This window comes from Zingiber officinale, chromosome 1B, assembly GCF_018446385.1.
Source record: "Zingiber officinale cultivar Zhangliang chromosome 1B, Zo_v1.1, whole genome shotgun sequence".
NCBI classification, from domain to species: Eukaryota; Viridiplantae; Streptophyta; class Magnoliopsida; order Zingiberales; family Zingiberaceae; genus Zingiber; species Zingiber officinale.
This window is the reverse complement of record NC_055986.1, coordinates 41,420,442-41,448,186: the sequence shown is the minus strand read 5'-3', so window position 1 is coordinate 41,448,186 and position 27,745 is coordinate 41,420,442. Positions and strand designations below refer to the sequence as shown.

The window sequence follows — 27,745 nt, the reverse complement described above, 5'->3', positions numbered from 1 at the left end:
GCTTAATAAATAAATAAACTTTCAAAATAATCAAATAAATTTCTATTATCAAACTTAATAACTAATCTAAAATATAAAAATTTTAAACAATCAAATAAACTTGAATTGAGAGCTCGATAATATGTAAACGGACTAAGCTCAAGTTAAAAAAAAAAAGTTTGAACAATCATTTTAATGACTTGATTTATTTTAGACTCGATTTAGCTAAGCTCATCTCAATTATTTTGATAGACACGAGTAGGTAGAGAAATATTGTGACAGACATGAGAGATTTTAGATAGGTAAATTGAATATTCATCAATAAGTTTAATGATTAGTTTTATAAGAGTTCATTGAACTTTCAACAATCAATAAACATTACTGAGCTTAATTCGTTAACTTTCAACAATTTATAAAATATATTTATTCATTAAATTATATAATTTATTTATATATATATATATAATTCGTAATTTTCTATATAATTTATAAGTTTATATATATAATTTATAATTCATTAATTATATATATATATATACACCCTTGATCTTAGTTAAAAAAATCGAAAAAGATACGTTTTTTAATATCGCTGACTCAAGATACTTATAGAAATTTCTCTACTCGCAGTGTTATCCATCTTAAGATAACATTATATATATAAATATATAATGTTAAAAATAAAAGATAATATAAATTTTATGTATTTAATCAATATTTTATCTGTGAACAATATTATTAATTATATTAGTTTAGTTTAATAAAAAAAACTTAGGTTCAATAGTTTAAATAAGTGCACAGTCAAACTGGGCTAAGCTTAGTTCCTGTGCACTCCTAATTTTAGATAAATACACGAGTGAGTTAGATTTGGTTAAGTCAAAATTTCACAGGTGCCTTTTCCGTGTCTAAGGGACAAAATGGAAGGTACTTAATAAATAAATAAATAAATGCTGCTTCCTCAGCGTGAAATCACTCCTAAGTAGAACAAGGGATCTTCCATAATATTTTGTATGAAAACCCTCATTTGATCGTCAGATCTGACTGTGAACTACTGTCGAACGGGGATGTCTAACTCTTTAGAATGTCATTGGTAGTGTGAGAACACGATTCTTCTTTACTAGAAAGTAGAAGGTAGCCATGAGTTCGAAAATTTCTACAATCTGCACTATTAAGGAGCCATTCATGTCTGTGTTTTAAGAAAATAAACTCAATTTATGGCACTGCTGAACATCTTTCCTGTTACATGTTCTGCTCCAACAATGTGCTTTCCAATTACTAACCTGGAGTTAAAGAGGCCAAACTGTAGAATTTGAAAAACGAGCAAACAAGTGTACAAGGTGGAAAAAAGCATTTTCACTAGATTGTCAAAATATCAAGGAAGACAAGAGACAATTAAATAAGAGAAATATTGCCATATATATATATATATATATATATATATATATATATAAAAGAAAAAGAAAACGTTTACTTTAAAGAAGTGATATTTGAGGACTCAAATCACTTGTGATACAAATACAATTCAAAAGGTCCACCAAAACCCCTAATTAATTACATCGAAAAGTACAAATGAACTAATCAACCTTTGAAACTTCCAATAAGTTGTAATTCTATAAAATATATAATTCAAAAAAGTGAATTTGAATTACCAACAATATGTGATTTAAAAAAAAACCTTTAATTTCCAAAGAGTAAAGAGTGGTCAAGAAATTCAACTGTAAATATCCACAGAACAACCTGTAGCACCAGGAATTTTGACTCGTAAATTCTAAACACAATTATGGCACAATTAGGGGCAGTAAAACAGATTGAAAGAAAACCATTAAATGCAATTGAGAGAAGACTATTAATTAAGAAGAGAGCCAACGGACGTCCCCATCCTTCTTTGCAGTCTGCGACATAAAATTTCTTAAGATGTTTTTTTTATGTCAAGTCATATGGAGGCTCACATGCCATCGACTAAAAATCTTACAGTAATCTTGAACATAAACTACTAATGCACAATTCAGACAAGCATTTGGAAGCTTACAGAAAGAAATAACTGGAAGTTTAACTCATCACTGTCCATCTTGAGGCTGGGGAAGCAACTTACGGGACCAGGAATTTTGCACTTCGTTTCTAGCTGGTTGTAGCTGCAGATTAGATGAAGAAATGCAAGTTGAATTAGATCAAGCACTGTAAAATGGGAGAGGTGTCGTTTCCGTGCTCTTTTATTACTTTTAATAAAAAAAAAAAAGTGCATTCCTGGACATACATTAAAAATGGATCAAGTTATAGAAGTCCTATCATGAAACTTGGAGGACTGATCAAAGAAAAATAAGAGATTTACATTTCTTTTGTCTGGATATTACACGCACAGTTATAGATTTAAATGCATGCCAGTAGTAATCTAAGATCAAAGTGAAAAGAATCCACAAGGGTATCACTCATAAAGGTAATACTCAGTTCCAGAAGAACATGAAAGAAATAACACATTTGTTATTTTCTAAAGGATGAGCATTTTCCTATACGGGTAACAAATGCGTGTGTATAATTACTATCAAAGGCTAGGAATGATTTATTTTTTTTTTAAAAAAATGTATTAGGATTAAATGATATATAAAAAATGATTGGATAAAAACAAATGTACAAACATAAAAATGGCTCGATCAGTTTAGGGGACAACAAATTCTGTTTAAAGCTTCAACAAGGTGAACAATTTATTTTGGGATACTGATGTGTGTATAATAAACCATCAAGGATTAGGAATGATTTAATTTTCTTTCAAACAAAATGTATTAGGATTAAATGACATAGAAAAAAATGATTTGTATAAAAAAAGCCAGAAGTGAGCACACAAACAAACAAATGGTTCAATCAGTTTACAGATAACCAATTCTGTTTAAAGCTTCAATAAAGAGAACAATTTAAATTTGGGATGCCTAACCTTGTGTTGCAGTCTTACAATAGTTGAAACCAACAATTTGTCTCCAATTATCTGCCTTAACTTCTTAACCAAGTCGATTCGGCTTATCTTTCTCTTCTGAGGAAAGAAGAAGAAACATAATTACATATGAAACTTGAGTAAACTGAGTAAGAACAAATAACATTGTCAATGGACTATTATCACACCTTAAAGTCATCATAATGAGTGTGAACTAAATCCATGTCTTCAGAAGGCACTTTGGTAGAAATTGCTGCAAATAGCATTGAAAATGGCATCCATGGTGAGGTTGGAACTCTTGGAACTTTTCCTGCCACTGGATCCTGAGAGTGATTTCCAAATTCTGGAGTTGACTGGAAAACCTTCTCCTGAAGTTCAAAGAAATAATAACTAATATTGATAGGTAGCAAAGTACCAGAAAAAAGAGAAAAAAGTGGCAGCATGACTAAAATACAGAATCTGGTGGAGCTATCAATAAGACATTCTAATTCATTTTTGATATGATGTCAGCAGCTACCACAATTGTCCCCAAAACTAAAGTATAACCAAAATAGATATAAAACAGCTTTTGATTTCTGCCATCCTCAAAACAAATAAACAATAAATATAAATAGCCAAGATAAATACACAGGTAAACACATAAGATACAGATAAAGTTTGATACATGCCTGTTCTAGATATGTATTCACAACAATGGTTTAAAATTTCAAATAGTAGAATTTCAATTTATGAACGGAACGATATAATATTAACTATTAAAAAATAAACAGTTAAAAAAAATTAAATTGACAAACAAGCACAGCCTCACGCTGCTGCTGCGCTCTCGCACGAGGACTCCATGCGATCACGGTCTCGAGCAGCCACGGGGCCTCATGCAGGGCGTGCCGGTGTTGACGTTGTGCCGGTCGGCAAGCGGAGCGATATGTTTCACCCATGCCATCCAGTACAACACAAGATTTTAAATGATGTTCACAATCCGATAAAGAATAGCTAATTAATTTATACTCGTACCTCCTAGTCATTAGAAAGGAAAACACACACATTGTAAAAATTAGAGATCACATAATAAGTACAAATCGATTCTACAAAGTAAGAAACACTATTCACCTATTATCCTAAATTCATGACAGATGCAATATAAATATTTGGAAGTATCATGTGAAAGCCAGCAATCAAAGGAACCAAATTTTGTGAAGCATCTACAAATTATGACCTGTGCATAAATAATGAATGTCATAACAAAGTAACTGATAGCATTCACAAGTAATGTACACTAATATAGATACAATGTATAGAAATTCTTCTTTCATCCCCACAGGATGCTCAGTTGGCTAGAAGGTGATGGATTTACTACAATGGGACAGGGATCAATTCCATACATGCCCTCTGAAAAAAAAACTCCTCTCACCCCCTAACCACTTGGCGGTCGGCTACAAATTGACCCTGTGATTTACCTCCATTCACATAACCTGGGACGGACTCTGAAGGCAGTCTGAGGTGAGCGTAATCACCTTTTACTACAATGTATAAAAATTCTTTCACTAATATTCTACTAAACATCCTGGTAACCATTGGGACGTACCTGTAATTGGCAATCAGACGAACTAGAATTCTGGATGGCAAATGCATGAGATCCACTGTTTTTCCAGTTTAAAAAAGCTGAAATCACATTAACATTCAAACATTACAGGATCACAGAAGAAGATAAAAGAAAAATATTTCAGTCATTCACTAGTTACGAAACTACCTTTAAGTTTGTTGGTCATCTTAAAAGTCACTACATATTCTGCATAGATATGGGTATTCATATTGATGTCCCATATGATATAATGCTTTGGTTTCTGAAGATTATCTATGCCAGTGTCAAAATTATCATTCGTAGGATGAGACTGTTCAGATCCAGAATGTATGAGTTCTACATTCCCCATGACTATGCGGCACAACATAAGATGGGTAGCACCAATTTTGTCAACGTCAGCATAACTAGCACTGTCGATAGGATGCACAAGTGAGCCATAGTTCAAAATGATCTATTAAAAAAAAAAAATCAAAATAACAGGAAGCAGCTGGCGATACACGTAAGAAACAGTTGGCAGCTTTTATAAAGAGAAATTAGTGTTAATCCTCAAGATCCAGATGAATGAAGATAGTGGCATATAACCCTTACCAGATATCAGAGCAATTTGCAGGGGCAAGATGAATACCATTACCATAAAGTCGTTTCTGCACAGGTTGCTTCAGAACCCCATGGGACATCATCTCTTCCATTGCATCCTTCGAGGAAGCAAGCCATGCATAACGAACATTTGCATTGCCACGAATTCTTTTAGTGTTTTCAACTTGTGCTTGGAAAAGGTTAAATCGAACTCGACCTAAAATATTTGTCAATGGAGTCCTATAAATTCCAACAATGTCTTTTTCATCAATTACCCTGCCTAATCCTTGTAGTAGCATTTTCTGCACAGCTCTATTAAGTTGATGCCCACCATTAGGTACCTGAAGATAAGTTTCAAAAGCAGGAATATCTAAATGAAAAGCACAACCCATTTCATTTTCACCAACTGCTTCATTAATATCAGCACAATTGTTTTGGTCAGTGGCAGAAATCTGTTCGCTTTTAACCCGTTTGAAATTTGGCAAAACCTCATCATCAGCAACTGAAGTTGAGCTTTCAGCTGCACTAATTGACATATGGAGATCAACATTTTTTACATATGCCCCATTTGGTTTAGAACAAGTATGAGTTTGGTCTTCTTTGTCAGAGCAATGGCATCTATTTGAGGTGTAACGATTAGCGTATGATTCTGGGAAAAAGCATTTTCCACAATCATCAATCCAAGCTATCGGCTTCATCAAACCAGTTTGCAACATTATACTAACCAGGTGAATGAAATCTAGCAAAATTTGTTGACCCAGATAGTTTGCTTCAGTAATTGTCTTCTTCATGTTGAAATTTTCCTGAACCGCATTAATAACTTTTGTTGGAAAATCTTTCCATTCATCATTTTCATAGAACAGCACACGCCGTGGTGACCCACTTTTGGTGAAATTGCAATAATTCTTGACAATGTAATTCCCTTGATAGCAGCCTAAGTTAGATTTACATTCGGTTATCGTGCAAGCTCGTGCATAGGATTGGCCTCCAATATGCTCATGTGTTGTTAGGCCATGGCCATCAGCAGTGAAAGCCATAGAAGAATCTCTCTTCCTCTTGAGATCATGCCTTTTCCCTTTATCCAACACCTTTACGATGTTCTGTTCCATTTTTACTGACAGAAACAACAGCTAACACCTGACTAATACTCTCTAGTGTACTTGTATCCACGTAGCCTGTCTAGCAATTTAATTAACAGAACTTTTACTACAGACCAGGACCTGGACTAAAAATCTCATCAGTGAAGTCAGCATTGGAGGCTACCCTGCAAGCCACATGGTTTCAAAGATATATGAGGCTTGTAAATACTGATTTTTTTTAAAAAAAAAAACAATTAATAATAATAATAATAATAATAATAATAATAATAATATTTTGAACCAATATCAAAATTGAGTTTTCCTAAAATTTTGAATCGGCAAAGACAAAATGAACTGAATCATTAAATACGAAATATGACTAGCGAGTTGAAATCCAATTGGGTTTGGATAGAATCAGTCAGGTATGCACGGATAATAGAATTACATAGATTTGAATCGGAGTTGATTTGGATTTGTTTTGACCAAATTATTAAAAGGGCAGTCCGATGCATGAAGTTTCCACCATTGCGGGGTCGAGGAAGGATCTATTGTACAAACTTACCCTACTTTGCAAAAGGCTATTTTTTGAACCGTGACCCGGTCACATGGCAGTAACTTTATCTATGCACCAAGGCTCCCTTTCTCTTGGCCAAATTAAGATTGAACCAAATTTTAAAGGGGTTAAATGGTTCAATTAATTTAAAACAAATTAAGAAATTTTTTAAAAAATCCTTTTTCTTTTCTCTCCCACACAAGTGAGCCCAATGCCTGCCACCCACTGCCCGGTTGCCTGGCTGCCCACTGCCAGCTGCCCATTGCATGCCACTTGCGTGCTTGCCGCTCGCCCCATGCCCCCTACTCTTTTTCTTTCCATGGACCAGTTTTTTCCCTTCTTATCTTTTTCATTTTTTTCCAGCACCAGCAGATCAGTTCCTCACTCTCTCCTTCCTCTTCTCCAGCAACAACATCAACCCTAACTCCTCTTCTCTCCCAGCCACCAAGACCAGCAGTAACACCAGATTCCAGCAACTCTGCTGCCCTTTTTCCAGCAACCCCAGCAGCTTCTCCTCAATCCCAGCCACCACCAACAGCAAGCTCCATCCCTCCTTCCTTCTCCCTATTTTTCCACCAACAGCCGGGATCTTCCAGACAACATTTTATGCTCTTCCGGCAGCCAACACCATTTTTCCCCAACCAGCAGCCCTCTTCTCCCTCTTCCAGCCAAAAGCAACATCTCTCCTCTTCTCTTCTTATCTTTTTTTTCCCAAGCCAGCAACAGCCAGCCATTTTCCAACAGCAGGCCGGCACCAACAAGCTGACCGGACTGGATGCTGCCCTCCTCTCCGTTCTTCCTGTGTGAGCACAGCAGTAAGCATTGCCGATGCTGGTCCATCATTTTCAGAGAGGACAGCGGCTAGTTCCGCTAGTTACCTGAGTCGAGGAAAAGACATAGCTGGCTCCTCATTTTCCAAAATGAGGTTGTTATTCGTATGATCACCAATAGAAGGTAAAGATTAGTAAATAGCTATTTGTTGATATAGAAAAATAATTAATTAATTTGGACTAATTTCAATTTGTTGTATAGGTTTGATTGGCTGAGTGTTTCGTGTCAACTAAACACCTCCATTGTTTAGTCCATCCCAGGAAAGTTGCAAGGTAGCGAGATCAAAATTTGATCCATCAATGAAAACTTTAGTCAATTTTTATGTTTTTGTGCTATGATCATTATTGGATATTATTTCAAGTTTTTTGAGTTATTTTCATATTATATTTATCAATATGAGTTCAAGTGGAGCACACTGATATAACAACACTCGACTTTTACAATACATAAAGGTGGATAAATCCATTCTTTGATATATAAATGGATTATATATGTTTGTATAATTATTTTTGAAAAAAGGAGACAAATAATATTTAAAAATAGTGAAATAAGTTATAAAATATTAAATCATTAGAGGGATAAATAATTGATGTTCTTTCAAGTTTAAATGTGAGTTTATATGAGAATCAATCGCAGAAAGGGTTGTCTTAGAAAATTAAAATGGATATTCAGAATTACTCTTCAATTGATACTTATCGTTAAATTGTTTGATCTTTCATGATATTTGACGATATATATTTTTATGTTGTATATAGCTCTTACTTGTAGACCTTATGATGTGACTTAATTAAATTAACATAATATATGTTTAAAAAATTAGTTTAAGTTGGTCATTTATACTAGCCGATAAGATGTGAACTTACAACAGAATAATTGTGAAAAATAAAATAAAATAAAACAAAACAATAAAGATGTTAAATGGAGAAAGAGAAAATATTAAAAAGTGAAAACTCCTAATCTTATACCAGGTACCACCCTAACCGCCCACATACTGATGTAGCACCAAGCGGGCGCCCGTGATCAGTGTTTATTTGTACGTTGGCGCTATATTGTTCTACTAATTAGGAGGCCTTTAGTGCGTGCATCAAATGACGTTGTTACATTTCGAGGCGATCACTTGTTAATGAATTTATTGATAGATGATTTTTAACTTATATCATATATGACATGTATACATGCTCACATTTATATCATTCATACTATTTATACATGTTTATTAAATAATTATAATTAAAAAATATCTTAATTAGTAATAAAAAAATGAAGATAATTTAAAGCAAAAAGACAACTCAATGCACAAAGCTCCTGTGAATGTAGGATACCAGAGAAGAGTCTATTGTATTGTACGTAGTTTTACTCTACTTTGCAATAGGCTATTTTCGAGACTCGAACCTGTGACCTATTACACATCATCAATTTTATCGTTGCGCCAAGGCTCCCCTTCATGATGATGTAATAAAACTAAATATCGATAAACAACCAAATAAAAATAGTAAAATAAAAATAGTAGATGATTATAGAATTAATGTTGTAATATGAAATTATGATTTGCTTTAGCTCCTTGACCTTCTAAAAATAATTAAATTGATGCATATTTTTTTATTACCCACTTAACAATTTGCATTTTTTGTTTGCTTTCCTTTACCTTCAGTTGAGTCGACATAAATATTTCAAGTACCTTCTTATAAGTGGATATTACACCCCAAGATGACAGTTTTAGTTGTTATCAGATCTTGGATTAAATTTCTATTCGTGGATTTCTTATTTTTGGATTTTATTTTTCATCCCAATTTTGTGATTTTCAAACACATAGGTTACAACAAGTGAAGGTGTATCTCTATGCCATAGGATTTAGGTGATTGGTTATTAAATATGTTATTTGATTTCATCAAATAATGCCACGAGGCATAACTATATGTGGTCGTGGTTGTGGCCATGGTCGTAATTGTGAGTGTAATCATGATCCTACAAGCATGCATCTGCTACATCGAAAATTGATCAAGTTATGGACAATGCCCCTGTCTCCATCTCAGAGACATTATCTGGACCACAGTCTAATTGCGAAGTCGAAGCTGTTGGTTAGTCAAGCAGGCAACCTAATATAAGTCCTGAGAGGGATGCTTGGGTAGAACCTGTTGTTGACCCAGCTACTCCTATTGCATGCATAATTGTGGCTTTACATTCTTCCATGGAGGCACCGATTCTTAGAAAAGCATGTTACACGGTTAGAGGAAATTGAATGCACTTTTGATTATATGACCTACACAAATATAAAGGTGGAATTAGCTACCTAACATTTTCAAGGTGAGGACATTGCTTATTGAAGATGCAAAAGACTATCTATAGTTTCACAGAGGTCACAGCTCTCTAGCAGCGAAATCCCCCACCTATGTGGTTTGCCCAATAGTCGTAACTTTACAATTTACGGTCCCAAGTGATGCGTGAGTATCCATCAATACCTTCACTTCAGTAGTATTTACTGCCTTCATCCCAAATGATTGCCCTTTTCTAGCATGAGGTCATCTCTATGAACTAGTTGACTACTGTTGAAAATTTGTGGAAGAGTTTTCTAGCATCGTTGCACCTTTAACAAGTTTACGCAAACAATGGCGTGTGAATCAAACTTCCAAGAGCTCAAATAGAGATTGATGAGTGATCCAATGTCAGTCATTCCTTCTGGAGAGACAAATTTGTTCTTTAAATGGATGCAACCATTGCAACATTATCAGGTAGTAACTTATGCTTCTCGTCAACTACAAAATCTAAAGAAAAATTATCCTATCCATAATTTGGAGTTGACATTCATTATCTTCACCTTAAGATTTGGAAGCATTATGTCTATGGGCTTACTTTTGAGATATTCATTGATCATGAAGTATCTTCAAGCATAAATAGTTGAATCTCAGATAGAGAAGATCAATAGATTTTCTGAGTATGACTGTACTATCAACTAACACCTTGAGAAAGCTAATATAGTGGAAGATGCATCAAGCATGAAATTTAAAGGGGCATAACATGTCACAGGTCCAGTTATCGAGTTAGTCAAGTAGTTTTGAGAATTAAATTTGGTTGAAGTACATTAGATACAATAAACTATTCAGATACCTTTGATTGCATAATCCCCACTAGTTGAGAAAATTAAGAAAAATCGGATGAGAAAATCATTATCTTAGATTAGTCGCTAGTGAATTTGAGTTAGCTCCGAAGTATAGTGGATGGGTCCCTTTATTTTTGAGGCAGGTTGTGCATTCCTAGGCACACCTTATTAAGGAAGATCTCCTTTGAGAAATAGCCTGGTGCTACCCAAATGTACCAAGATCTAAATAGTCATATTGGTGGAAAGGTATGAAAAGGGATATTGTAAATTTTGTTGCTTGATATCTAAATAGTCATCTTCTACGAGCATGTGTATTAGATTTTAGTGGTAGTTAGGAGGACCACCAGCATTTAGTAGAGTTTGCCTATAATTACAATTACCCTTTTGTTATTCAGATGACACCTTTTGAGGCACTCTATGGCTAAGCATGTAGATTTTTACCTTATTGGAGGAGGATGAGAGCATCAACTCTTATGCTTGTAAAGTATTTAGCAAGATACTAAGCTAGTATGAATTATTAAATGGAGACTGCTGATTCGTCAGAATAGACAAAAAAAATCTTCACAAACCATAATCATAGGTTATCACATATTTCATGTTTCACCTATCAAAGGAGTTAAGGGACCCGGTCCGAACGGGATCAATGCGTAGCTTATCAACTTATCTTATTACTCCAAACCAAGGTTTAAAATCTCGACCCGTGCCGAGGTTTCGATCCCAGACTGGAACGATACGATTTCAGTATAGTATCGTGCCGATACGGTTTTAATATTATTTTTATTTATATATAATAATTATTAAATAAATATATTTATTGTTTATAATTTAAAATAAATTGTATATTGATTTTATATAAGTTCTCTATCATTAAACAACTTAATATTGTTAGAAAAAATAATTAAATATAATTTTTTTTAGAAAATTGATATATCAATAATTTGAATTAAATAATCATAATTATATAAATTAATACAAAATATTATTTTATATATAATAATTATATAAATTGAATATTTATTTATTTAATAATTTAAATAATATATTTAAAATAGTAAGAAAAAATTAGAATATTAATTAAACATTAAAATAGTAAAAAAATATAAAATAATTTTAAAAAATTATCAAAATATAAATTTAACTTATTAGAATTTTTATAAATTTTTTAGAATCTTTTAATTTTTTTTAGCATTTTTAAATAAAATTTAAAACATTATAAATAATTTCAGAATATTATTTAATAAAATTTATTAATTTTTTTTAAAAAATTAAATATTTTTTTATATTTTATTGGGATAATTTAATTTGGGTTAATGAACGTCTCTTTCAAATATCACACTTCCTTAGGAATTGTTTAATTTATTTAAATTAGAATATGAATTTTGTACAATAAACCTAGCGACGCACTCGCCTGGCGCTCGCACCCGCCTCTGACGCGATGCCCACAGACGCCGCTGACGGCATCGGAGTTCAGCCACGCCTCCGGTGGCACCGGAAGCATCCGGCAACACTTCCAGCGGCGCCGGAGGCGTCTTGCGACACTTTCGGCTCAGCCAAAAGCGATGCAAGCTCACCCGTGATGCCTCCGACTGCTCTGGAGGCGTTCGGCAATGCTTGCGGCGACGTCGGAGGCGTCACGCGATGCTTCCGGCTTTGTCAAAAATGTTGAGGCTCCACCAAAAACGTCGAGACGTGTGCGCCTAATGTGCCGGTTTCGCCTCCGCAACAAAATGGTAAAAATTGTCCGTGTCGGACGGCACGGAACAACATTTCATTCGCTGCTCCAAACCATATCAAGAGCATATAATGTCTTTTGTGTTTCGATGCTACGGAAGTATGCTCCAAATCTGACACACGTCCTAGAGGATCTTACGATATCGCTCTAGCCTGATAAACATGGATTGCAAAACAAATGCATCCACCTTATATAGATTAGGTGACAACACTACTTTGATCAAGAAGGAACTTGAGAGCGTGAGATTAAAAGCACACAATATGCCCCATCTCTTCTTCTTATGTAATTAAATTTAGAGACCAAATTTGTTTTAATGGAGGATGTCAAATACTAATTTTTATTATAAATAAATAATATTTTGAACGGATAAAATATAAAATTTGAGTTTCCTAAAATTTTGAATTGGCAAACCAAAATGTACTGAATTGTTAAACATGAAATTTGAATGTCAAGTTGAAGTCCAATTAGGTTTGGATAGAAACATTAAACATGAAATTTGAGTGTCTAAGTTGAAGTCCAATTGAGTTTGGATAGAATCCATTTGGTAGACATGGATATTAAGATTATGTAGATTTGAACCATAGTCGATTTGGATTTGATTTGGCTAAATTATGATTGAACTCAATTTAAAGAGATTAAACCACTTCAATCAATTCAAAACAAATTAGGGAATTTTTGAAAAACTTTTTTTCTTTTTCTTTTCTCTCCCACACAAGTGAACCCAATGCCTACCACCCACTGCCTCGTTGCCTGGTTGCCCACCGTCTGCCACATGTCTGGCAACGTGTTTAGTGCCTTTTCAGAGGTCCCGAACACGTTTTTTATTCTTTTTAATAATTTCAATTTTTATGGTATTTAAAGTATTTTTAATATTAGCTTATTGCAATTAGGGTGTTAAGTTTATATAAGCGTCATGTTTAATGTTTTGAGATAGTTTTTTATTATTGTTATTTCTAGCTGTCGTCTCCTTGGAATATGATGTTTTTCCTATACTTAGTATTCCCCTTTAAATCAACAGAGTGTAAAAAATCGCTTCCTATATTTGTGCGTGAATCAATGGAACTGATAGTTATCTGTTGCATCAGTTCATACTTATGTCACTGAGAAAACAACAATGCGATGACAACACAAAATGTGTACAAACACGATATGAAGCAGCAGGTTCGAGCTATTGGTGAACAAATGAAATGAATGGAAGTGGTTGTGGAAAGTATGACTACAATGTTTGAAAATCAAAATAGAGGAAATTCGATCCAATGACATCATCGGGCAAACTGGGATGTGGAAATGGGTGACGAAGAGGACGATGCTTATAAAGAGGAGGTTCCCCACAAGCGACACAGAGCAATAGCCAAGGAGGATCACATGCGCTAAGAGGGGATGAGAATTGAAATTCTCGAGTTTCATGGCAATCTACAACCTGAGGAGTTCTTGGAAATCTTGGATTTTAAAAAGGTGCTTGAAGACAAGCATATGCCCTTGGTTGCAATCAAATTGTGCAGAAGAGCAATTGCATGGTGGCAACAACTAAAATTGACAAAATTGGACAAGGCCAAAATTACCAATTGGGAGAAGATGAAACTCATGCGGAAATCCCTTTTGCCATACAATTTCCGACGATTGATGTATCAAAGGTTGCAAAATCTAAAGCAAGCCACCCGTAGAAGAATATACCTCTATTTTTTTAGCTCATTACGAGGAATACATGAAACGAAAGATCAATTGGTGACACGGAATATCGAGGGTTTGAAATACCAAATCCAAGATGTCATCAATATGTTTGATCTTGTTTCTATATCTACGACACACTAGAGGGCATTGGTTGTGGAAAAACATGCACGACGAATTTTCTATATGACTATTGCTATCGGGGTCAAAGGATAGTGACTGTTGGTAGTGGCAGCGATGTGGGAGTCAATAAAGGTAGTGAGCAATTTAATAGAGGAAGTGGCAAAATTAGTGGCCTAAAGTGTTTCAATTGTAAAAAGATCGGACACAGAGTAGAGTGTAAGAAGGCTCTAGGAAAGAAAACACTATTTATTGACGACGAAAATTGTGAAGAGGAAGAAATAGAGATCACGGAAGACCCAGTGTTTGACAAAGAAGACGTAAATGAAATACTGGTGGAAGGAAATGTCGAGACGACACTAGTGGTACAACGCTCCATTTGATGCCAAGGCGGTAGCGGACAATGATTAGCTACAGAGTAATATTTTTCAGTCAACTTATACAATCTTAAGCATAATATGCCACTTTGTAATCAATGCAAGAAGTGGTGAAAATATTATCAACACTAAAGCTATGCAAAAATTGAATATCCAGATTGAGAGTCATCATAAACCCTATAAATTGGCATGGGGCACTTGTTTCATTTTCTGTTGGTCCGAAATATAAAGATGTTATTTGGTGTGATGTCATACCGATGGATGCTTGTCATTTGTTGTTAGGCCAACTGTGACATTATGATAGAGGTGTGCATCACAATGAGTGAGCTAATAGTTATAGTTTTGTATTTGAGGGAATTAAATTGTGCTCCTACCTTGTAGGTAAAGTTGCGACCTTATTGTCTCGCGTTCAATTTGACGAGGAGCTTCTAGAAGCAGAAAAGGGGTATGTGTTAATGGGAAAAAAAGTGTCCGAATCCAACACTATTCCAAAATCTGTGGTTCCACTCATTGTCGAATTTAGTGAGCTTTTTCTGAAGAGCTACCAAACAAATTGCCTCCTTTATGTGATATTCAACATCATATTGATTTAGAGCTTTGAGTGACATTGCCAAACAGAGCACATTACAAGATGAGCCCGATGAACATGATGAGCTGAGATGATAGGATGAAGAATTGTTGGTTAAAGACCATATCAGAGAGAGCATGAGCCCTTATGTTGTACCTACCCTTTTAATATCAAAGAAGGATGACTCTTAGCGTATGTGTGTCGACAACAGAGTTATCAATAAAATCACTGTGTATCGTTTTCCTATTCATCGATTATATGATTTGCTTGACCAAATTAGTGGATCTACTATGTATACTAAATTGGATTGAAGAGCAAGTAATATCAGATTCGTATCAAGCATGGGGATGAGTGGAAGATGACTTTTAAGACTAGGAAAGGATTGTATGAATGGATAGTGATGCTTTTTGAGTTGTCCAATGTCCCTAGCACTTTCATACGGGTGATGAATCAGCTGCTGCGGTCGTTTATTGGTAAGTTTGTTGTGGTGTATTTTGATGGAATGTGAGAGAGGTTTTTAGTGTGTTGCGGTGGGAGAAGTTTTACATTGCAATAAAATGTGTGTTTATGACCCAAGGTGCTGTTTTGGGGTTATGTGATCTTAGGAGTAGGTTTGGAAGTCAACGAATCTAAGGTACAAGTAGTGAAAGATTGTCCTCCACTGATGACCTTAATAGAAGCAAAGAGTTTTCATTGTATGGCCTCATTTTACAAACGTTTCATTGCTTCTTTCAGCACTAATATGGCTCCTATAACAAATTACATGAAGGGTAGTTGGTTTGAGGTAGATCCGACTTTCCGATTGATTAAAGAACGACTCACAACGACACCAATCTTAGTGCACCCAGATTTTTCTCAACCATTTAAGTTACATACAGATGCCTCTAAAGTTGGTATTCGCACAATGCTTAATCAAAACACCCGACCTATAGCATTTTTCAATGAAAAGTTATCTAGAGCAAAACTAAACTACAGTACTTAGACCAAGGTTGTATTTATTGGACCAATAAGTCTCTTTACAGTAATGATCGTACAAAAACAGAAAGCTAAATGGAAAACTGGAAACATACAAGTGTTGTTGCAAGAATGCTTGTAGTTTTTAGCTTATTGGACAAAGGCTGTATTTATAGCCTTGGTCGGGGCGCTTGAAAGGATTTCAAGCGCCTGGAGGGGGATAAAATTTTATCCCCTTTGCAACGGATCGCAGTCAAATGCGATCTGGATAAAACTTCGTTCCGAGCGCCCAAACTAAGAAAGTCAACTAAGTTGAACTTTTCCAGTCCGAACCTTCCGTTGCGGCCCCGCTTGCTTCGATCCGGGTCTTCCGCTCGGCTTCGCTTGCTTGGGTGATTTCGACCATCCGGAACAGGGCTCATCCGAACCCAACTTCCGATCTTCTCCTCCAGCAAGCTTCCGCTCCGACTTCTTGTCCCTTGGAAACGCCACGAGTCTCCTTCTCGTCCGCTCGCGTACTCTTCCACGGCACCTCATCCCTCAGACGCACCGAACCCGTCGGCTCTCTCCTGTGCCGTCCTTCTCGCTAGCTGAGTCTTTTGCTCGACTTCCTGTGCTACTAAGTTCCTGCACACTTAGACACAAGATTAAACATAACAGGACCTAACTTAACTTGTTTGATCACATCAAAACAACTTTGGGGTACCAACAATCTCCCCTTTTTGATGTGAGCAACCCAAGTTAAATTAGGGTAAACCAACATAAAATAAAAGCAATAATTTTACAATTAAAGTGCAAAAAAGTGAAATTTGAAATTACTACCTCCTTCTAGACTTAATCTTCCCTTCTCCTCTTTTGATCATATAAAAAATGGAGTACAAAAAAAAAATCTAAGGGTTATATTTTTCAAAAAAAAAAAGGAAAGTTTTTAGAAAAAACCGATTTTCAACATTTTGAAAAACTCTAAAACTTTTGAAAATTATTTTGATAACATTTAAAATAATTTTAGAAAAAACTTCTAAGTAAAAAAAAATGATATCATAAAAAAATATCAATATTTTTCTAAGTTTGCAAAAACTAATTTATAGAGATAATTTTGGAAAAAGTAAAACTGATACTAAAAAAAAATTTAAGTTAAAATTTCTAGGTTTAAAACGATTAAAAAAATAATAACTATTTAAAATATTTTTTAATTATAATTAAATGTTTTATTAGTTAGTCAATTAAACATTTTATTTCGTTAATTGATATCCAGACTATGGCGAAGCACCGTGCTTTCTTGGTTATTGGATCATCAACCCCTTCTAGACAAAGTCCCATAATACAACAACAATAACCAATCCTTTTCCCATTAGGTGGGGTCGGCTGTATGAATCCTTTTACGCCATTGAGCTCTATCTCCTATTATATCATCATCTATATTTAAATAAATTTTATCTTATTTTATTGTTACTAACCAAGTCTTTTTTTGTCTTCCTCTTCCTCGTTTGATATGCATGTTTATCATAGTTTCACATCGCCTAACTGGAGCATTTATTGGTCGTCTAAGTACATGTTCGTACCATCTTAAACGTGTCTCTCGGAGTTTGTCCTCAATAGATGCAACTCCGACTTTCTCTCTAATGCTTTCATTTCTTATTTTGTCTATCTTCGTATGTCTACACATTCACCTTAACATCCTCATCTCTGCAACTCTCATCTTCTGCTCATGTGCTCGAGTCATAGCCCAACATTCAGCTCCATATAACATAGTAGGTCTAACTGCGATTTTATAAAACTTACCTTTAAGTTTAAGAGGTACTTTATGGTCACAAAAAACACTCGATACTCCCCTCCATTTCACCCATCCTGCTTGTATTCTATGTAAGACATCTCTCTCAATCCCTCCATCATTTTGTAAAAATGATTCTAAATATTTAAATCTCTCGGTTCCGGACAACTCGTTCTCTCCTATCTTAACAATTATTTCATTACTTCTAATATTGCTAAACTTAAATTCCATATATTCTGTCTTTAATCTACTAAACTTAAAACCTTTCCCTTCTAGTGTTTCCCTCCAAGATTCTAGCTTAGCATTTACTCCTTAGGCTAATGTACTCTCTGAAAGCCCTAAGTCTAATTAAATTTTAATTTAGACAAGTCTTTGGAACCCAATATAGGTTTCTTCCAACTGGGTTAACTAGAAATTTCTTTGGTATATATTTCTGAGAATTTTTTTCAATTTGTCCTTTGTGGTAATAAAAATACAAATTTAGATCATTAAATTTTCTACTACTTGTATTACATAAGCATGCATGATTTTTTAAGTTCTTTATTTTTTTTTACAAAATATCATTTACCAATTTTATTTTATCAAATTCTTCTAATGGACAAGATTTAGCTAGAATTAATTTCAACTCTTTATTTTCTTTTTTAAGTTTGCAACAATCTTTAGTTAATAATTTAATACATTTAAACAACTTATCAGGTGGAAGAGATCGTATCTGACTTACCTTGTCGATCTCGTTGTCCGCAGCTCCCCCTGAACTAGACCTGACCACGGTTCGGAACCGACGGTTCGACGGTTCGGAACCGCCGGTTCGACGGTTCCAGGCAGGTCGACCCTTAACCTTAACCGCCCAAGACGGTTACGGTTCACGGTTCAGAACCGCCGGTTCACGGTTCGGTTCACGGTTCGTCACGGTTCAAGATTAATATGTTAATAAAAATTAAAAATTAAAAATTAAAAATTAAAAATTAAACATTAAACATTAAAAATTAGAAATTAAAATTTATTAAAAAAAGGGCTTGCACTTATTTAAGTTGCCTACGTATCCCTTTAGGGGAATCAAAGCCCACGTAGTTCTTTTACATTTTTATCCTTTTACATTTTCATTCACTTCCATTTCCTGTTCCTGTCGTATTTGTTCCTTCAGTATCAAAATCTTCAACTTCGTCATCTGAAAGTTGCATTCCTTGGATTCTTTTCTCCGCTCTGGTCCAATCGTCCAGTAATGCTTGGGCTTCCAATGAGTCGGGAGACAAAGTTGATCGTCGTTCATCTAATATGTTGCCGCCGGCACTGAACGTCTGCTCCGCAGCAACAGTTGACACTGGACAAGCTAAAATTTCTTTTGCGATCACGAAGAGAACGGGAAAGCTTTGAGCCTTCTGTGACCACCACTTTAAGATATCGAAGTTTTCGCTATCTGCTTCATTAAAATCAAAAGAAGTCGTAAAATAATTCTCAAGTTCCTGTGTGGAACTTGAGGATCCCCGTGGACGTTTTGTCCGTTCTTTTAATAAGAGTTGTGCTTTTGTAAGTTTTAAATTACTACTAGTAGTTTGTTGAATTTCAGAAATATTAATTTGTATATTTTATATAATATTGATTATAAATATCATATAAATAAATTCTAACATTATATATAATATTAATGGATCGGGAAGAAGAATCTTTAATCGAATTAAAGCATCATAATATAAAGTTAACATTTCTTGTAAAACTTCTAATTTAAATCTAGGATCTAAAGCAAATGCAATTAAATAAATTTCAGGAATTAAATAAAAATATTTTTCCCATTTAGTTTTCATAGCTAAGATGCAAGGAGATAAAGATTCATTATTAATATGTTCATTTAAAACTAATACTATATTAGAAAAATTTTCTAAAACTAATTGAGCAGTGGGATAATAAACACCGGAAAGTTGTTCAATTGATCATTAAATACTTTTAAAATTTCACAAATACTACTACAAATATTCCATTGTTGTGAAAATAAATATATATTAGCATTAGTGTTTTGTGAAAAAAATGAACATAATAATTCTTTATATTGAAATGAATCTTGTAATAATTGGTATGTTGAATTCCAACGTGTTGGTACATCACGTGGAAATTTTTTAGGTCTCATTCCATTAATTTTACAAAACCTACCCCATTGTTTCATTATAGATGGATGAGACCATAAATAAGAAATTGCAATTTTAATTGGTTTAATATAACTTTCTAAAATTTTTAAACCATCTTGAACACATAAATTTAAAACATGGCATACACAACGAATATGAAAAAATAAACCTCCAATAATAGGTTGACAAACAAATTTTAGATCATCTATACAAGCGGTATTAGAACTAGCATTATCTAATGATAACGAAAATATTTTATGAGTTAATCCATAATATTCTAGAATTAAACATAATAATTGTGCGATATTACGAGCATTATGTGATTCATCAAAAACTCTATAAGCTAATAATCATTTTTGAATTGACCAAGAGTTATCGATCCAATGGCAAGTCATACACATATACAAATGAATTTACCAATGGTCATTTTAAATATCATAACACAAAGATATCTTATTATTTAATTTACTAAATTCTTCAATTAAATCTTTTTTACCTTGTCTCACTAATTTTTTAATTATACTAGTGAATCTATTTCAGGGAACATGTTTAGCAATTGGAGTAAGTTATTCTTGACAAATCCTCAAATGTGCATTTACACCCAAAACTAAAATAAAGATGTTCTACATAAATAAATTTAGCTAATGAGTCTTTTAATTTAATATCAGAATATATAAATAAACTAGAATCGGCACCTCCACTAGTTGAGAAAAATCTAACAATTGTGTTTGAGAGCATTCGACTCTAAACTCGTTTGGGTGCTTCGTTTCGATGTATCGCTTCAACGACCCATAAGCGTCACCCGATTGAAATTTATAAGAGGCTTAGCATTTCTCTCGACGGAAGAGTGACCTTCTCAAAATGTTTAGTAAAAATAAAAGATTTTAGAGGAGGAAGTTCCCGAACCTTAGAAGTAATTGCATCGGTACTTCCTTGTATTTCGGATGTCAGACGCTCGAGATCATCATCTCCGCGGCCTCCTCCATTGTAATTGAAAATGAAAGCGTGTAGAGATTAGAGAATACGAAAATGAGATTAAGAGTAGAGAAGATGTGTGAAAAATGATGAAATAAGCTCTCTATTTATAGAGTTTGATAGTGACACCAAATCATAGCCATCGATCAAAAACAAACGATCCTAACCGAAAAAAATACCTAAAAACCCTCCCAATGGCACCATTGAGATTGCTCCAACACTGATATCGCTTCATATCAGGCCTAAAAAAAAAAAAAAAAATTACGAACCACGGCTCAACTCGGTTAACCGCAGTCACGGTTGTTATTATCGAACTGCCGGCAACTCGGCTCGAATCGGTCAACGGCAACCGCCCGCTGACCTGCCACGGGCCGGTCCGCCGACCCGGCCTGCCCACCTCGAATCGTTGTCGCTCGCCCTTTATTGATGCTCTCGATGCTCATTTCGGACGAGCTTTCTTCGTGTTCGTCTTCTTGATGACTTGCCATCAACGCAAGTCTGGAAAAGACCTTGACCTCTGATTCAGACGATGTTTCGTCCCATGTCGGCTTTAGGGTCTTGTACTTGTTCTTGTCTGTGTCCTTCTTGTTGATCTTTAACTTAGGGCAGTTGTCTTTAACATGCCCTTTTTCATTGCAATGGTAACATCTGATCGTTCTTCTCTTTCTACCCTGCAAATGATTAGATTTTCTAGATTTAAGTAACTTTTTAAAACGTCTTACCATCATTACCGTTTCGTCGTCGAGAGAGAGGACTCTGAACTTGGCCCATCCATCTTTGCCTTAAGGGTAATGTCGTGCTTCGGCTCCTTTGTATCTACACATCTCAATTCATGGACTTCAAAGGTTGAAAATAATTCTTCTAAGGTAACGGATTCTAAATCCTTAGAAATATAGTAGGCATCTACTAATGATGCCCATTTCCTATTTCTAGAGAATGCATTAAGAGCGCACCTTAACAAATCTCGATTGTTTACCTTTTCTCCGAGATTAGAAAGTCCGGTGATGAGCTCCTTGATCCTCGAGTGAAGGTGTGCAATTGTTTCGTCTTCTTCTAATCGGAGATTGTTGATCTGGTTACGAAGTAAGTCCCGTTTCGCAAATTTCGCCTCCGAGATTCCTTCATGAAATTCCAAGAATTTTTCCCAAAGCTCCTTGGCGGACATGTAAGCTCCGATCCGATTGACTTCTTGTGGCAGGAGGACGCTCAGCAGATGAAATTATGTTTTGCCGTTTGCCACAAAGTCTGCTTGTTCCTTTTTCGTCTATTGATACTTTTGCTTGCCTTCGGGCGCTTGAAAATCGAATTCCATTATTAATAATAAATCGAAGTCTATTTTGAAAAATACCTCCATTCTTTTTTTCCAGCTCGCGAACTCCCCCTCGAACTTTAAAGGGTAAATGCTTGGTCCGACCATCTCGTGTGCTTCGTTCGACGATTAGTCCTCCTGAAGCGAACTTAGCTCTGATACCACTTGTTAGGACCGTTGGTGGCCGACTAGAGGGGGGTGAATAGCCCCTGCACAAAGTAAACAAAAATACTTTCCTCAACTTATAACTTAAACAAACACTTGCATAAAAAAAATTAAGGAAACCAAAAAGACAGACGTACGGAAATTTTTACTTGGTTACAACCGGGGAGGTTAATCCAAGGAAGTAGAGTGCACTAATATCTCCTTCAGGCGAAAAAGCCTCTTTACAACAATGATCGCACAAAAACAGAAAGCTAAATGGAAAACTGGAAGCGCATAAGTGTTGTTGCAAGAATGCTTGTAGTTTTTAGCTTATTGGACCAAGACTGTATTTATAGCCTTGGTCGAGGCACCTAGAAGGGTTCTAGGCGCCTGGAGGGGGATAAAATTTTATCTTCTTCGCAACGGATCATGATCAAATGCGATCCGGATAAAACTCCGTTCCGGGCGTCCAGACCAGAAAAAGTCAACTACATTGACTTTTTCCGGTCCGGGCCTTCCACTGCGGCTCCGCTTGCTTCGGTCCAAGTCTTCAGCTCCGGCTCCGCTCGCTTGGATGATTTCGGCCATCCGGAATAGAGCTCACCCGAACCCAACTTTCGGCCTTCTCCTCGAGCAAGCTTCCTCTCTGACTTCTCGTCCCTCATAAACACTGCGCGCCTCCTCGTCCGCCCGCGTACTCTTCCACGGCACCTCGTCCCTCAGACGCACCGAGCCCGTCAGCTCTCTCTCGTGCTGTCCTTCTCGCTAGCTGCGTCTTTTGCTCGACTTCCTATGCTCCTAAGTTCCTACACACTTAGACACAGGGTTAAACACAACATGACCTAACTTAACTTGTTTGATCACATCAAAACAACCTTGGGGTACCAACATCCATGCAGTAAATTGTAATACTAGTTTTAGCTTATTCTAAGTGGTTTTTAGTTCAGCCTCGAGGTTTGTTGGATTTATTGTCGTTGCCAAAGAAGGTGACAGTCCATGGTAAAGCTATGGATTTTGTGAATAGCCTACAGGGAGTCTGTAAAGTCGCTTATGAGCATCTATCTATCTCTAATTCCAAGTACAAATATACTGCAGATCAAAAGTGCGGGCACTTGGGTTTGAAGTTAGGGATTTTGTGTGGGAAGTTTTAACTGTTGGAGATTACAACAACTTATCAACCAATAAGATTGGCCCAGGCGAGATTATTGAGAAGATAAACTCCAATACATATCGTTTGAAACTGCCTAGTCATATTCGTATTGCTGATGTTTTTAATGTGATGCATTTGATTCCCTTCCATAGTGATTCTTCATATGATGACATGGCCAGAAATATAAAGGCAAATTTTTTCCACCCTGAGGAGAATGATGCTGGTTCGACAGCGCAAACTTCCAAAGATCATAACTTTCAACTCAGGTATCAAAATGAGGTGTTGTTTGTCTTGAAACGAAGCTAATTCAGAGAGCCAAATTTGTTACCAGGTGGAACACGTAACCCCCAAATTTCAGATTTGAAAAACATCATTTAGCGTCTTTTCGAAGGTCCAGAACACGTTTTTTTACTATTTTTAGTAATTTATGTTTTTATGTTATTTAGGATATTTTTGGCATTTGCTTATTGCAATTAGGGTATTGAGTCTATATAAGTGTCATGTTTAATGTTTTGAGATAGTTTTTTATTATTGCTATTTCTAGTCGTCGTCTCCTTCCTAGAACATGGTGTTTTCACTATTTTACAGTATTCTCCTTCGAATCAATAGGTTATAGAAGATCACTTACGATATTCGTGTGCGAATCAACCGAACCAATAGTTATTCATCCGCCAATTGTCTAGTTTAGAAGAAAAAAGAAATAAATTTGTTATTCAAATAAGAGATGTCGTACACAAATTAGAAATGTATTGAGTTAGCGAGATCAAAATTTGATCCATCAAAACTTTAGTCAATTTTCATATTTATGATAGGATCATTATTGGATATTTCCAGTTTTTTTTAGTTATTTTTATAGTATATTTGTAGATATGAGTTTAAGTGGAACATGCTCACTTGCCAACTCTCGAAGCCTTTAGTCGTATATAGAAGTGGTAAATCCATTCTTTCATATATAAATGGATATATATGCTTGTGTAATTGTTTTTGAAAAAAGGGCCTAAAATAATATTTAAATAATGAAATGGGTTATAAAACAATTTATTGAAAAGATAAATAATTAAGAGAGTGTTTGGTTTCTATTTTTATTTTCTAAAAAACACATGTTTTTCTTTTTATTAGAAAATGACTTTAGACATTCTCTATTTTCTCATAAAATGTGAAAACAAATGTGGAAATGGCCAACCAAACAATGTTTTTTATTTTTTCATAAAATGAAAATAGAAAATTTACAAACCCAACGCTGTCTAATGTTCTTTCGTGTTCACATGTGGGTTCATATTGAAATCAACCCAGGAGGGGTTGTTTTTAAAAACTAAAATGGATTTTCAGTTCATATCCATCATTAGATTGTTTGACCTTCCATAATATTTGATGATCTAGATGTAGATACCTGTATTTTCATGTTGTATAGCTCTTATATGTAGATGCATAATTAAATAAACATAATTTATGTTTAGAAGTTTATTTAGGTTGGATGTTCAGACTAACTAATAAGATATGAATTCGGAATAGAATAATTGTAATAAAAATTAAAATAAAATAATAAAAATATTAAATGAAGAAAAAAATTAATAGAAAATGAAAACTCTGAGGCTAGCCTTGGACCAGATAATGTTTCTCATCGTCCACATGCTGATATTTATATCATTCATGTCATTTATACAAGTTAATTAAAAGAAAAGGGAGTCGGATGCACAAAGTTCCCGCCAATGTAGATCCCAAGGATTGGACTATATTGAGTCTATTCTATGCAACCTTATCTTCCATTGCAAGAGGTTGTTTCCACGATTCGAACTCGTGACCATAAGATAAAATGATAGCAATTTTATCATTGTGGCTCCCCTTCTATACAAGTTTATTAAATAATAATAATTAAAAATTATCTTAATAGCTAATATTTAAGACGATAGTAGTACCTCTAATTGATAAACAACCAAAATAAAAATAGTATATGATTATAAATATATTTATATATCCAGATATGTATAAATTTAAAAACCTAAAGAAGTAATTAAAGTTGTAATAAGAATTATGATCTAGTTTAGTTCCTTGACCTCCTAAAAAAAGAGGAACTAAAGTAGTTCATGCACATCTTTTATGATTACTCATTTAGCAAATCATGCTTACTGTATAGTTTCCTTGACCTCTAGTTTTTCAAGCACAAGAAAGTTTCATCTCGACTTCTAGTTTTTCAGGTACAAACACCCTTTTGATATTATAGTAAGTTTCAGCTAAATTATAGAGTTGCTCAGAGAACTCGTCCTATTGATTCCTATTTAGTTTTTATTTCAATGTATTTTCATTCTATTCATTTTATTTTGTTTTACATGATTTTGGTGTAATTGTACAAAAATATGCATAAATAAAATCTGTTGAATTCTTAGTTGTTATGTTCATATATGGCATTTAGTTCCCTTTTCATTATTTTGTCACCAAGTGGATTACATCCTAATAAGTGAAAATTACACCCCAGGAGAAATATTTAAAATAGCATCGCATCAATAGCAACAAAAGTAGCCATATAGATGAAAGCAATCAAGTTTTACATGGTAATGATGTCAAATAATTAGGAGAAATCACAAAAGGTCCATATATAGCCAAAATCTTCTGCAACTTTAGATATCAGAACCATGCCCCAATAAGGTAATAATTACTTTAAGCTATAGCTAGATGTGGCCTAAATTGTCTTCCTAAAAGATATACCACATGTACCTTCACACAAGTTTTGAGATGTAGTATCGTTGAGTCAGCGTGCACAACTAGATATAGAGAATCGAAACATTTCATATCAGTCACCCAGAAATTGCTGTTCCAAACTAACCAGGATCACACTACTAGGTAAAAAACTAAGATTCAAACACAAAAACAGATGAAGCCTAAAAACTTGTATTGAACATCCATCAGTAACAATATAAATGCAGGACCGTCAAATCTTCTTAAACTATACAAGGCAGCAGCAAGTACTAAAAATACATGGGGTGGGTGTAAGCTAGCAGCTCAGAAAAATGGAAAAAATGGATACACGAGAAATTAGAAAACAAGCATAAAACAATTAAATGGCGAGAATATAAACATAAATGACATGAGCCTATAATTAGATCGAACTTTACATAAAACATGGTGGAAGTTCATTCTTTATCTCAGCAAAAATAAACAATCACTTGAAACAGCAATTATCACAAACCTGATTAAGTCCTTACCTTCACATAAATTAAAGAGAAAAGACAGAATCAGTACATTGAAAACGAATCAAACGACAAAAAATAATAATAATAAAATAAAAAAAAATAAAGTACCTTTTCCGTGGAAGGTAGAAAGTAATGGCACTGAGAGAAATCCAACAAATTATACTACAAGCAGTAACAACGAAGGGAAGAAAAAAAAAGACTAAGCCAAGCAATTCAAGCCAAGCAATTCTGGCGATCAAGATGCATTCATGTCAATTTCCCAGAAACTGACCTCTCGAGCAGCAAGCATCAAGATCATATAACCAAATTTCAGTTCATAGCCGGATCACTCAATTACTGCCCAATTCCAACCAGATCAGAGCTTTCCCCTTACAAAAAAAAGCCTCGAGAAACTATCAGCAACCGATATATCTACTCGACTCTCAACGGTACCCGAATCAGCTCACCAAAATCCAAAATCACAGGATCAATCACGAAACGATCATATAACGACAACGATTCGAATCAAAAAAACCCCCAACAAAAGCCGAATCTCACAAATTAAAGAAACCTAAGAGGAAGATCGATACCGAGATAAGCAAAGAAGATACACAGTTAGGCGACACATCTCCGGCGGCAGAAAGGCTCTCTCTCGCATCCGATCGTGAAGGCCGCGTGCGGCTTCTGGATTCCTGCCCTTCTCGATTTGGGAGAACGCGAAAAAGATGATCGAGCGCGTGACGTCGGACGGAGATAGCATACATATATCGGACGGTCGGTCCGTCTTGTCTTTCTTGCGCCAAACGCAAGCGAACTTTACCCCTGCCGACGTACTGTAAATCCGACGGTCCTGAATGACTCAATAAAGGTAAGCATGGTACGATATTGATCTTGAGCCGTTGATCGGGTCGATATTTTTGAAACGGACAGGACACGTTCCAGGGTTCTCCAGAGAGGACTGACTGTATAGAACCATCCGCGAAATGGCCACGTGTCTGGTTGGGAAATGACTAACAACCGGGAGTTGACCATAAGAAGCAGGTGGAGATGCCTTCGTTACCGGACATTATTTGGGT

General features: G+C 35.1%; 1 protein-coding gene across 1 annotated transcript; it reads right to left on the bottom strand.

The window, feature by feature from the left end:
• Positions 1-1,808: 1,808 nt before the first annotated feature.
• Positions 1,809-27,421, bottom strand: LOC122055576 (inactive poly [ADP-ribose] polymerase RCD1-like). Its single transcript, XM_042617072.1, has 7 exons — positions 27,260-27,421; positions 5,067-6,318; positions 4,647-4,888; positions 4,482-4,558; positions 3,088-3,267; positions 2,903-2,998; positions 1,809-2,108 (listed from the first exon to the last, which is right to left on the bottom strand). The coding sequence occupies exons 2-7, from the start codon at positions 6,161-6,163 to the stop codon at positions 2,034-2,036; spliced, it is 1,767 nt and encodes a 588-aa protein (XP_042473006.1). The 5' UTR covers positions 6,164-6,318; positions 27,260-27,421; the 3' UTR covers positions 1,809-2,033.
• Positions 27,422-27,745: the final 324 nt, after the last annotated feature.